We start from the raw sequence: 13497 nt of genomic DNA on the forward strand, positions 1-13497 counted from the left end.
CGTACCCAGGTATCCCTCAACAGAAGAGTGGATGCAAAAAATGTGGTATATCTACACAATGGAGTACTATTCAGCCATTAGAAACAATGAATTCATGAAATTCTTAGGCAAATGGATGGAGCTAGAGAACATCATACTAAGTGAGGTAACCCAGACTCAAAAGGTGAATCATGGTATGCACTCACTAATAAGTGGATATTAACCTAGAAAACTGGAATACCCAAAACATAATCCACACATCAAATGAGGTACAAGAAGAAAGGAGGAGTGGCCCCTTGTTCTGGAAAGACTCAGTGAAGCAGTATTCGGCAAAACCAGAATGGGGAAGTGGGAAGGGGTGGGTGGGAGGACAGGGGGAGAGACAGGGGCTTACGGGACTTTCGGGGAGTGGGGGGCTAGAAAAGGGGAAATCATTTGAAATGTAAATAAAAAATATATCGAATAAAAAAAAGGAGATCAAAGGGAAATATATTGGAAAGGAAGAAGTCAAAATATCACTATTTGCAGAAAATACGATTGTATACTTACATGATCCCCAAAATTCCACCAGAAAACTCCTAAAGCTGATAAAAACTTCATAAAAGTGGCTGGATATAAAACTATCTCAAAGAAATCAGTAGCCTTTTTCTACTCAAAGTATAAACAAGGTGAAAAAGAAATTAGGGAAATGATACTATTTACAATATTCACAAATAATATTACATAACTTGGTGTGACTTTAACCAAGCAAGTGATAGATATGTATGACAAGAACCTCAAGTACCCGAAGGAAAGACATGGAAAAACTCAGAAGATGGAAAGGTCTCTCATACTCTTGGACTGGTAGGATTGATATAGTAATAATGAACATCTTGCTGAAAGCAATCTACAGATTCAATGCAATCCCCATCAAAATTCCAAATCAATATTTATAGAGTTAGAAAAAGCAATTTTCTAATTCAATTGGAATAATAAAAAACTCAGGAGAGTGAAAACTCTTCTCTAAAATAAAATAACTTCTAGGGGAATCAACATCCCTGACCTCAAGCTGTATTACAAAGCAACAGTGACAAAAACTGTATGGTATTGGTACACAGGCAGGCAGGGAAATCAAAGGAATAGAATTGAAGGCCAAGCAATGAATCCATACACCTATGGTCACTTGCTATTTGACAAAAGAGCTAAAACCATCCAGTGGACAGTTGTCAGCATTTTTAAGGAATGGTGCTGGTTCAACTGGTGGTCAGCATGTAGAAAAGTGCAAATTTACCCATTCTTATCTCCTTGTACAAACTCAATTCCATGTATAACAAAGACCTCCACATAAAACCGGATACACTGAACACAAGGGTACAGGGGAAAATTTCATGCTAAAAGTCTTGGAAAGGACAGGAATTTAAGGCCCATATCTAAACATAGTAAAAGCAATATACAGCAAACTGGTAGCCAACATCAAACTAAATGGAGAGAAACTTGAAGCAATCCCACTAAAATCAGGGACTAGACAAGGCTGCCCCTTCTCTCCATATCTTTTCAATATAGTTCTTGAAGTCCTAGCTAGAGCAATTAGACAATATAAGGAAGTCAAAGGGATACAAATTGGAAAGGGAGAAGTCAAACTATCACTATTTGCAGATGATATAATCGAATACTTAAGTGACCCTAAAAACTCTACTAGAGAACTCCTACAGCTGATAAACAACTTCAGCAAAGTGCCTGGCTACAAAGTCAATGCAAGCAAATCAGTAGCCTTTATATATTCAAAGGATAAGCAGACTGAGAAAGAAATTAGGGAAATGACCCCCTTCACACTAGCTACAAACAGCATAAAGTATCTTGGGGTGACTCTAACCAAACAAGTGAAGACCTATATGACAAGAACTTCAGATCTCTGAAGAAGGAAATGGAAGAAGATCTCAGAAAATGGAAAAACCTTCCATGCTCGTGGATTGGCAGGATTAATATAGTTAAAATGGCCATCTTGCCAAAGGCAATCTACAGATTCAATGATATTCCCATAAAAATCCCAACCCAGTTCTTCATAGAGCTAGAAAGAGCAATTATCAAATTCATCTGGAATAACAAAAAACCCAGGAGAGCTAAAACTATTCGCAACAGTAAAAGAACTTCAGGGGGATTCAATATCCCAGACTTTAAACTCTACTACAGAGCAATAGTGATAAAAACTGCATGGTATTGGTACAATATCATGCAAGCGGATCAATGGAATAGGATTGAAGAGCCAGAAATGAACCAACACACCTATGGTCACTTGGTCTTCGACAAAGGAGCTGAAAGCATCCAGTGGAAAAAAGATAGTCCTTTCAACATATGGTGCTGGTTCAATTGGAGGTCAGCATGCAGAAGAATGTGCATCGATCCATTCTTATCTCCTTGTACCAAGTTCAACTCCAAATGGCTCAAGGACCTCCACATTAACCTGACACACTGAAACTAATCGAAAAGAAACTGGGGAAGACCCTGGAGGACATGGGCACAGGGGAAAGGTTCCTGAATAGAACACCAATAGCTTATGCTCTAAGATCAAGAATTGACAAATGGGACTTCATAAAACTACAAAGTTTCTGTAAGGCAAAGGACACCGTCAAAAGGACAAAACGTCAACCAACAGACTGGGAAAGGATCTTCACCAACCCTAAATCCGACAGAGGGCTAATATCTAATATATACAAAGAACTCAAGAAAGTAGAACCCAGAGAACCAAATGACCCCATTAAAAAGTGGTGTACGGAGCTAAACAAAGAATTTTCACATGAAGAACTTCGGAGAGCTGAGAAACACCTTAAGAAGTGTTCAACATCATTAATCATTAGGGAAATGCAAATCAAAACAACCCTGAGGTTTCACCTCACACCAATCAGAATGGCTAAGGTCAAAAACTCAGGAGACAGCAGGTGTTGGTGAGGATGTGGAGAAAGAGGAACACTCCTCCACTGCTGGTGGGATTGCAAGATGGTGCAACCACTTTGGAAATCAGTCTGGCGGTTCCTCAGAAAATTGGGCATGTCACTTCCTGAGCACCCTGTTATACCACTAATGGGCATATATCCAGAGGATTCTTCAGCATGCAATAAGGACACATGCTCCACTATGTTTATAGCAGCCTTATTTGTAGTCGCCAGAAGCTGGAAAGAACCTAGGTGTCCTTCAACGGAGGAATGGATACAAAAAATGTGGTATATTTACACAATGGAGTACTATTCAGCCATTAGAAGCAATGAATTCGTGAAATTCTTAGACAAATGGATGGAGCTGGAGAACATCATACTAAGTGAGGTAACCCAGTCTCAAAAGATCAATCATGGTATGCACTCACTGATACGTGGATATTAGCCTAGAAACTTTGAATACCCAGGACATAATCCACAAATTAAATGATGTCCAAAAAGAATGGAGGAGTGGCCCCTGGTTATGGAAAGACTCAGTGCAAGAGTATAGGGGAATTCCAGAACAGGGAAGTGGGAAGGGGTGGATGGAAGAATAGGGGGACGGAAGAGGGCTTATGGGACTTGTGGGGAGTGGGGAACCAGAAAAGGTGAAATCATTTGCAATGTAAATAAAAAATATAACAAAAAAGGTGTTAGGTCTTCTCTGAAGGTCTGATAGAACTCTGCACTGAAGCCATATGTTCCCGTGCATTTTTTGGTTGGGAGACTTTCTATGACCCTTTTTATTTCTTCAGGTGTTATGGGACTGTTTAGTTGATCTATTTGATCCTGATTTTGTTTTGGTGTCGGATATCTGTATAGGAAACTGTCCATTTCCTCCAGATTCTCCAGTTGTGTTGAGTATAGGCTTTTGTAGTAGGAACTAATGATTTTTTTGAATTTCCTTAGTTTCTGTTGTTATATCTCCCTTTTCATTTCTAAGTTTGTTAATCTGGATACTGTCTCTGGGTCCTTTAGTTAGTCTGGCTAAGGGTTTATCTATCTTGATGATTTTCTCAGAGAACCAGCTCCTGGTTTTGTTGATTCTTTGTATGGTTCTCTTTGTTTCTACTTGATTGATTTCGGCCCTGAGTTTGATGATTTCCTGCCTTATACTCCTTCTAGGTGAAATAACTTCTTTTTGTTCCAGGGCTTTCAGGTGTGTCATTAAGCTGCTAGTGTATGCTCTCTCCATTTTCTTTTTGGAGGCACTCAGGGCTATGAGTTTTGCTCTTAGCACTGCTTTCATTGTGTCTCATAGATTTGGGTATGTTGTGTCTTCATTTTCATTATGTTCTAAAAAGTCTTTAATTTCTTTCTTTATTTCTTCCTTGACCAAGGTATCATTGAGTAGAATACTGTTTAGTTTTCATGTGTATGTGGGTTTTCTGTTGTTTTTGTTGCTATTGAATACCACTTTTACTCTATAGTGATCTGGTAGGAGGCATGGGATTAGTTCGATCTTCTTATATTTGTTAAGGTCTGTCTTGTGACCAATTATATGGTCGATTTTGGAGAAGGTACCATGAGGTGCTGAGAAAAAGGTATATTCTTTTGCTTTCGGATAGAATGTTCTCTATATATCCATTAAATCTAATTGGTTCAGAGCTTCAATTAGTTTCATTTTGTCCCTGTTTAGTTTCTGTTTTCCTGATCGGACCATTGAGGAAAGTGCAGTGTTGAAGTCACCCACAATTATTGTGTTAGGTGCAATGTGTGCTTTGAGCTTTAATAAAGTTTCTTTTATGAATGAGGGTGCCCTTGCAGTTGGAGCATATATGTTCAGGATTGCGAGTTCTTCTTGTTGTATTTTTCTTTTGACCAGCAAGAAGTGTCCCTCAGAGTCTCTTTTGATGACTTAGGGTTGAAAGTCAATTTTATCTGATATTAGAATGGCTACTCCACCTTGTTTCCTGAGACCATTTGCTTGTAAAAATGTCTTCCAGCCTTTTACTCTAAAGTAGTGTTTGTCTTTGACCCTGAGGTGTGTTTCCTGTATGCAGCAAAATGTAGGGTCATGTTTATGTATCCAGTCGGTTAGTCTATGTCTTTTTATTGGGGCATTGAGTCCATTGATGTTAAGAGATATTAAGGAATAGTGATTGTTACTTCCTGTCATTTTTTAAAATTGTTTTCTATTTTTTTATTCGATATATTTTTTATTTACATTTCCAATGGTTTCTCCTTTTCTAGCCCCACCACTCCCGAAAGTCTGGTAAGTCCCCTTCTCTCCCCCTGTCCTCCTACCCACCCTTTCCCACTTCCCCGTTCTGGTTTTGCCCTATACTGCTTCACTGAGTCTTTCCAGAACAAGGGGCCACTCCTCCCTTCTTCTTGTGCCTCATTTGATGTTTGGATTATGTTTTGGCTATTCCAGTTTTCTAGGTTAATATCCACTTATTAGTGAGTGCATACCATGATTCATCTTTTGAGTCTGGGTTACCTCACTTAGTATGATGTTCTCTAGCTCCATCCATTTGCCTAAGAATTTCATGAATTCATTGTTTCTAATGGTTGAATAGTACTCCATTGTGTAGATATACCACATTTTTTGCATCCACTCTTCTGTTGAGGGATACCTGGGTTCTTTCCACCTTCTGGCAATTATAAATAGGGCTGCTATGAACATAGTGGGGCATGTATCCTTATTACATGCTGAGAATCTTTTGGGTATATGCCCAGCAGTGGTATAGCTGGATCTTCTGGAAGTGAGCTGCCCAGTTTTCAGAGGAACCGCCAGAGTGATTTCCAGAGTGGTTGTACCAATTTGCAACCCCACCAGCAGTGGAGAGTGTTCCTCTTTCTCCACATCCTCGCCAACACCTGCTGTCTCCTGAATTTTTAATCTTAGCCATTCTGACTGGTGTAAGGTGAAATCTCAGGGTTGTTTTGGTTTGCATTTCCCTAATGACTAATGAAGTTGAGCATTTTTTAAGATGTTTCTCTGCCATCTGAAGTTCTTTAGGTGAGAATTCTTTGTTTATCTCTGTGCCCCATTTTTCAATAGGGTTGTTTGGTTTTCTGGAGTCTAACTTCTTGAGTTCTTTATATATATTGGTTATTAGTGCTCTATCTGATGTACCATTGGTGAAGATCTTTTCCCAATTTGTTGGTTGCCGATTTGTACTTTTGATGGTGTCCTTTGCCTTACAGAAACTTTGTAATTTTATGAGGTCCCATTTATCAATTCTTCATCTTAGAGCATACTCTATTGGTGTTCTGCTCAGAAATTTTCTCCCTGTACCGATGTCCTCAAGGGTCTTCCCCAGTTTCTTTTCTATTAGCTTCAGAGTGTCTGGCTTTATGTGGAGGTTCTTGATCCATTTGGAGTTGAGCTTAGTACAAGGAGACAAGGATGGATCAATTCGAATTCTTCGGCATGCTGACCTCCAGTTGAACCAGCACCATTTGTTGAAAAGGCTATCTTTTTTCCATTGGATGTTTTCAGCCCCTTTGTCAAGGATCAAGTGGCCATAGGTGTGTGGGTTCATTTCTGGATCTTCAATCCTGTTCCATTGATCTGCCTGCCTGTCATTGTACCAATACCATGCAGTTTTTAACACTATTGCTCTGTAGTATTGCTTGAGGTCAGGGATACTGATTTCCCCAGACTTTCTTTTGTTGCTGAGAATAGTTTTAGCTATCCTGGGTTTTTTGTTGTTCTAGATGAATTTGATAATTGCTCTTTCTAACTCTGTGAAGAACTGAGTTGGGATTTTGATGGGTATTGCATTGAATCTGTATATTGCTTTTTGCAAAATGGCCATTTTAACTATATTGTTTCTACCGATCCATGAGCATGGGATGTTTTCCCATTTTTTGAGGTCTTCTTCCATTTCCTTCTTCAGAGTCTTGAAGTTCTTGTCATACAGATATTTCACATGTTTGGTAAGAGTCCCCCCAAGATACTTTATACTGTTTGTGGCTATTGTGAAGGTGGTCATTTCCCTAATTTCTTTCTCAGCCTGCTTATCCTTTGAGTATAGGAAGTCCACTGATTTGCTTGAGTTGATTGTATAACCTGCCACTTTGCCGAAGTTGTTTATCAGCTGTAGGAGTTCTCTAGTGGAGTTTATTGGGTCACTTAGGTAGACTATCATGTCATCTGCAAATAATGATAGTTTGACTTCTTCCTTTCCAATTTGTATCCCTTTGACCTCCTTATGTTGTCTAATTGCCTGAGCTAGTACCTCAAGTACAATATTGAAAAGATAAGGAGAAAGGGGGCAGCCCTGTCTAGTCCCTGATTTTAGTGGGATTGCTTCAAGTTTCTCTTCATTTAGTTTGATGCTGGCTACCAGTTTTATCATGTTTAGGTTTGGTCCTTGAATTCCTGTTCTTTCCAAGACTTTAAGCATGAAAGGATGCTGAATTTTGTCAAATGCTTTTCTAGCATCCAATGAAATGACCATGTGGTTTTTTTCTTTGAGTTTGTTTATGTAGTGGATTGCATTGATGGATTTCCGTATATTGAACCAACCCTGCATCCCTGGGATAAAGCCTACTGGATCATGGTGGATGATCATTTTGATGTCTTCTTGGATTCGGTTGGCAAGAATTTTATTGAGTATTTTTGCAGTGATGTTCATAAGGGAAATTAGTCTGAAGTTCTCTTTCTTTGTTGGATCTTTGTGTGGTTTTGGTATCAGCATAATTGTGGCTTCATAGAAGGAATTGGGTAGTGTTCCTTCTGTTTCTATTTTGTGGAATAGTTTGAAGAGTATTGGTGTTAGGTCTTCTTTGAAGGTCTGATAGAATTCTGCAATGAAACCATCTGGTCCTGTGCTTATTTTGGTTGGAAGACTTTCTATGACTCCTTCTATTTCTTTAGGGGTTATGGGACTGTTTAGATGATCTATTTGGTCCTGAGTTAATTTTGGTATTTGGTATCTTTCAAGGAAATTGTCCGTTTCGTCCAGATTCTTTAATTGTGTTGAGTATAGGCTCTTGCAGTAGGATCTGATGATTTTTTTGATTTCCTCAGTTTCTGTTGTTTTATCCCCCTTTTCATTTCTAAGTTTGTTAATTTGGATACTTTTTCTATGCCCTTTGGTCAGTCTGGCTAAGGTTTTATCTATCTTGTTGATTTTCTCAAAGAACCAGCTCCTGGGTTCGTTGATTCTTTGTACGGTTCTCTTTGTTTCCAATTGATTGATTTCAGCCCTGAGTTTGATGATTTCCTTTCTTATACTCCTCCTGTGTGAATTAGCTTCTTTTTGTTCCAGGACTTTCAGGTGTGTTGTTAAGCTGCTAGTGTATGCTCTCTCCATTTTCTTTTTGGAGGCACTCAGGGCTATGAGTTTTCCTCTTAGCACGACTTTCATTGTGTCCCAAAGATTTGGGTATGTTGTGCCTTCATTTTCATTACATTCTAAAAAGTCTCTGATTTCTTTATTTCTTCTTTGGCCAAGGTGTCATTGAGTAGAGTATTATTCAGCCTCCATATGTATGTGGTCTTTCTGTTGTTTTTGTTGCTATTGAAAACCACTCTTACACCATAGTGATCTGATAGGAGGCATGGGATTAGTTCAATCGTCTTATATTTGTTGAGGTCTGCCTTGTGTCCCATTATATGGTCGATTTTGGAGAAGGTACCATGAGGTGCTGAGAAAAAGGTATATTCTTTTGCTTTAGGGTGAAATGTTCTATAAATATCAGTCAAATCCAATTGGTCCAAAGCTTCAATTAGTTTTACTGTGTCCCTGTTTAGTTTCTGTTTTCCAGGTTGGTCCATTGAGGAGAGTGGAGTGTTGAAGTCCCCCACAATTATTGTGTTATGTGCAATGTGTGTTTTGAGCTTTAGTAAAGTTTCTTTTATGAATGAGGGTGCCCTTTCATATGGCTCATAGATGTTCAGAATTGAAACTTCTTCTTGGTGGATTTTTCCTTTGACTAGCAAGAAGTGTCTGTCCTTCTGTGTCTTTTTTGATGTCTTTAAGTTGAAAGTCAATTTTATCTGATATTAGAATGGCTACTCCTGCTTGTTTCCTGTGACCATTAGCTTGCAAGGTTGTCTTCCAGCCTTTTACTCTAAGGTAGTTTTTATCTTTGACACTGAGGTGTGTCTCCTGTATGCAGCAAATTTTAGGGCCCTGTTTCCCTATCCAGTCTGTTAGTCTATGTCTTTTTATTGGGGAATTGAGACCATTGATGTTAAGAGATATTAAGGAATAGTGATTATTACTTCCTGTCATTTTTGATGTTATTTTTATATTTGAGTGGTTATCTTCTTTTGGGTTTGATGAAGGAAGGTAACTATCATGCTTTTTCCAGGGTGTAGTTTCCCTTCTCGTATTGGAGTTTTCCTCCTATTATTCTTTGCAGAGCTGGGTTTGTGGAAAGATATTGTGTAAATTTGGTTTTGTCATGGAATATCTTGGTTTCTCCATCTATGGTGAATGAGAGTTTTGCTGGGTATAGTAGTCTTGGCTGACATTTGTGTTCTCTTAGAGTCTGCATGAGATCTGCCCAGGATCTTCTAGCTTTCATGGTCTCTGGTGAGAAGTCTGGTGTGATTCTGCTAGGTCTTCCTTTATATGGTACTTGGCCTTTTTCTCTTACTGCCTTTAATCTTCTTCCTTTGTTTAGTGCATTTGGGGTTTTGATTATTATGTGACAGGAGGTATTTCTGCTCAGGTCCAGTCTGTTTGGAGTTCTGTAGGCTTCTTGTATATTCATAGGCATCTCTCTCTTTAAGTTGGAAAAGCTGTCTTCCATAATTTTGTTGAAGATATTTGCTGGCTTTTTCAGTTGTAAATCTTCACTCTCATCTATACCTATAATCCTTAGGTTTGGTCCTCTCTTTGTATCCTGGATTTCCTGGATGTTCTGGGATACAAGCTTTTTGCATTTTGCATTTTCTTTGACAGTTGAGTCAATGGTTTCTATGGTATACTCAGCATCTGAGATTCTTTCTTCCATCTCTTGTATTCTGTTGTTTATATTTGCATCTATGGCCCCTGATTTCTTGTTAAGGTTTTCTATATCCAAAGTTGTCTCCCTTTGTGATTTCTTAGTTGTTTCTACTTCTGCTTTTAGATCCAGGATGGTTTTGCTCAGTTCCATCATTTGTTTGTTTGTGTTTTCCTGTAATTCTTTAAGAGATCTTTGTGTTTCCTCTTTTATGACTTCTGCCTCTTGACTGCATTTCTTTATTTTTTTGTGTGTTTTTTCTTTATTGGCTTCTATCTCCTGAGCCTTATTCCTCTGCATTTCTTTAAGTGATTTTTGTGTTTCCATTATACGGGTTTCTAGCTTATTCATGTTCTCCTGTATTTCTTTATGAGATTTATTTATGTCCTTTTTGTGTTCTTCTAGAAGCATCATGACCAGTGATTTTAAATCCAAATGTTGTTTCTCTGGTGTGTTGGCATAACTAGGACTTGCTGATGTTGGAGAGTTTGGTTCAGATGCTGCCATATTGCCTAGATTTCTGTTAGTAGCGTTCCTGCGTTTGCCCTTTGTCATCTTGTTCTCTGGAGTTAGTTGGTCTTGTCTCTGGCTGGTGTTTGAACCTCCTAAGGTGCTCTGTGGCTATTTCTGCAACACTGGATGGCTGGGTTTCCCCTGTAGCAGATTGCTGATGTGCTGTCCTCCTCTTGGGTTCCCTTGCAACCCTAGTGTGCTTTGCCCCAGATTGTGTCTGTGAACCAGATGGTACCCGTTTGCTCCTTCATGGAGTGCTGGGGGTGAATGCTGAGGGAACCTTTTCAGCATGCTGATCACTCTGCTGGGCAGCCGATCTCCTAAATGGGTTGGTGCACACAAGGCTAGCCTAGCTGCTCAGGTCCTGAGTCTAGGCAAAAGCCTGGGAGGCCAAGGTCCTAGCAAAGTTCCCCTCGGGCTATGACTGTTAATTGGGTCTGTCAGGTGGCCAGGATGGCAGGCGTGCATGCGTGCTCCCTGAAAGTGCCGGGAGATTCTGCTGGTTTAACAACCTCCTGGGCAGGTTGACACACAGATGGCCCACTGAGCAGCCCAGTTCTTGGGGTCAGGCCAGGGCCTATTGGGGCGTAGATCCCCGCTATGTTAGCCTCGGGCTATGCCTGTTAGCCAGCTTTGCCTGCTAGAGCTCTCTGGCATCCTGTAGGCAAAATGGTGGTGCACGCTCCGGGCAGGGCCAAAAACCTCCTGGCTGGGTTGGCACCCCGATGGCCCCCCTCCCCTGTTATGTTTGCGTACCTCAATCTGTCTGATCTCTCTGGTCTGAGAACCAAGATGGAGGCGAGTCTTTCATGACTGGCGGGAGGCAGATTTCTGGAGTGGCTTCTGTGCGGTGAAAGGCACCGTAAATCCTCTGCTGCTTGCAGCCTGACTGGCCAGCGATGGCCAGTGGTCGTGGGCGCAGGGCCTGCCTGGACCCTGTCACCTTGGATCCACTGCTGAAGGCTCTTCAGCTCGACCAGCTACTGCTGCCACTGCCACCGCCCTGCTACTCCCCATAATTATTTTATTGATGTATATCTTGTTCTATCTATTCTCAGAGTCATAAAAGCAGTTTCAAATATAATTTCATTCTTTGATGTTGAAATAAAGTTAAAACATCAGTTCAGGAATACCCAAAACATAATCCACACATCAAATGAGGTACAAGAAGAAAGGAGGAGTGGCCCCTGGTTCTGGAAAGACTCAGTGAAACAGTATTCAGCAAAACCAGAACGGGGAAGTGGGAAGGGGTGGGTGGGAGGACAGGGGATGAGAAGGGGGCTTGCGGGACTTTCGGGGAGTGGGGGGGCTAGAAAAGGGGAAATCATTTGAAATGTAAATAAATTATATCGAATAAAAAAAAAATCAAAAAAAAAAAAAAGAAATACACCACCACTGTTAGCTTGACCTAGAATTTTAATAAAAATATGTACAACTAAAAAAAAAAAAAAAAAAAAAAAAACATCAGTTCATTCATTACTCCTCCAACGTTTGTGTCCTCATTTGCACTAGCAGATCAGGAATGATGGAAATCTGTGAGTGTTGGTGTGCATGTGTATACTCATGTAAGTACTTTTCATTATTTATCATCATTTGTTGTTCATTTGCTTTCCCTGTTTTGTATAACTGTTTGCTTTCTAAATATAGAGGGAAAGATGTCAGATGGTTGGATCAGTGGGAAGGCTGGAGAGGTCAGATAGGACATGAGTGAGGAAAACCAAAAATGTATGAAAAATGTATTTTAAATGATATCACAATGAGCCAATGTTCAAAGATAGAATCCGGGTTGTTTTCAACTTAGAGATAGAGTTTGACATAATTAACTTTCTCTCTTACTCCTGCAACCTTACGGCTTGTGCCATATAAAAAGATTTTTGTGAAAGATAGCAATAAACAAATCATAATATACAGAATGATCGATATTTATACAAATTTGTATTAACTGAGAAAGAGAGTAGTGTAATTATTGTTCTCTGAGAATTAGATATGTTTTATTAAAAGGGGATAAAATATTGAGAAATGAGTACCAATAGATACACAAGATTCACATAATACGTGATTTCAAAAGAAGAAATACAGATCGGTTGGATTTATCAAAACTGAATAATTGTGAACAGAGGGAATGCAAACTGCTATTTATATATGAATTTCCAAATAGAGAAATGAATACAAGTTCTGATGAACTAGATACAGGTAGGCACCATAATCTCTTCACAAAGTTAAAATAAGCTTAATGTAATTATGTTTTATCAGGAGTATCTAGATTTTGGCTATCAAATTTGCTTTATTATATTAAATTTTAAAATTATTTGCTCTCTTATAGTTTACAGCTCATTGTTCAATTACTTTTGCAAAAATATTTATTGCATGTTTTACAAGGTAGTTTTCTTCAAAATAAAAACATAATTGAAATTAAAGCACAATGTATATATTTGATCTATCAATGCAACAGAAAAATGTATATGTATGGAAATATTTGGTACTTTAAAAACAAAAGTATGAAATATTGTAGAGATAATGAGTGATGCAGATAAACCTCATTTACTTTATCTTTCTTATTAATAGAATAATTAATTTCAACCAAAGTCACTTTTCTATATTAGATTAATATGGAAATAAAATTAGAAAATGAAATAATGACAATGTATTGTATCAACCATCAAACCAATACATTTAAAATTCTAAACAGCAATATTACCTCTTACAGTTGCAATGGTGATGAGTATGTTTGAGGATTTCTATGTAATTAAGAATTTATAACCTAACCTGCAAGATGAAATTTTCCTCTAGAATGTGCTTTGTCCCTGATGCAGTAAAGTGAGTTCCTATCTGCTCTGAACAAAATAATATAGCACTTTGGGGCAAAGATGCAGCTAAGGAGCACCTGGAAGCCAAAATGGTGAAGATTTCCATGGCCACCATGATCTTTCCCTTAGTGCTATGGTAGACAGGGAAGAATGTGACCCACACACAGAAGAACACCAACATGCTGAATGTCAAGAACTTGGCTTCATTGAATGTATCAGGCAAGTTCATGGACAAGTAGGCCATAGTGTAGCTCCCAAGTGCTAAGCAGCAGAGGTATCCCAGGACACAGTAGAAGGCAATAGCTGAGCCCTTGTTGCACACAATGATGATGTGTCCA

At 39.0% G+C, this 13497-nt stretch overlaps 1 protein-coding gene across 1 annotated transcript in view; it reads right to left on the minus strand.

Moving 5' to 3' along the window:
• The window catches only part of LOC127672469 (vomeronasal type-2 receptor 116-like), a 52123-nt gene extending 38720 nt beyond the window's left edge, over window positions 1–13403 (minus strand). The window contains exon 1 of the mRNA XM_052167616.1: window positions 13119–13403. Coding sequence (XP_052023576.1) covers window positions 13119–13403 — 285 coding nt within the window. The remainder of the gene's footprint in view (window positions 1–13118) is intronic.
• Window positions 13404–13497: the final 94 nt, after the last annotated feature.

This window comes from Apodemus sylvaticus, chromosome 22, assembly GCF_947179515.1.
Source record: "Apodemus sylvaticus chromosome 22, mApoSyl1.1, whole genome shotgun sequence".
Classification (NCBI taxonomy): Eukaryota; Metazoa; Chordata; class Mammalia; order Rodentia; family Muridae; genus Apodemus; species Apodemus sylvaticus.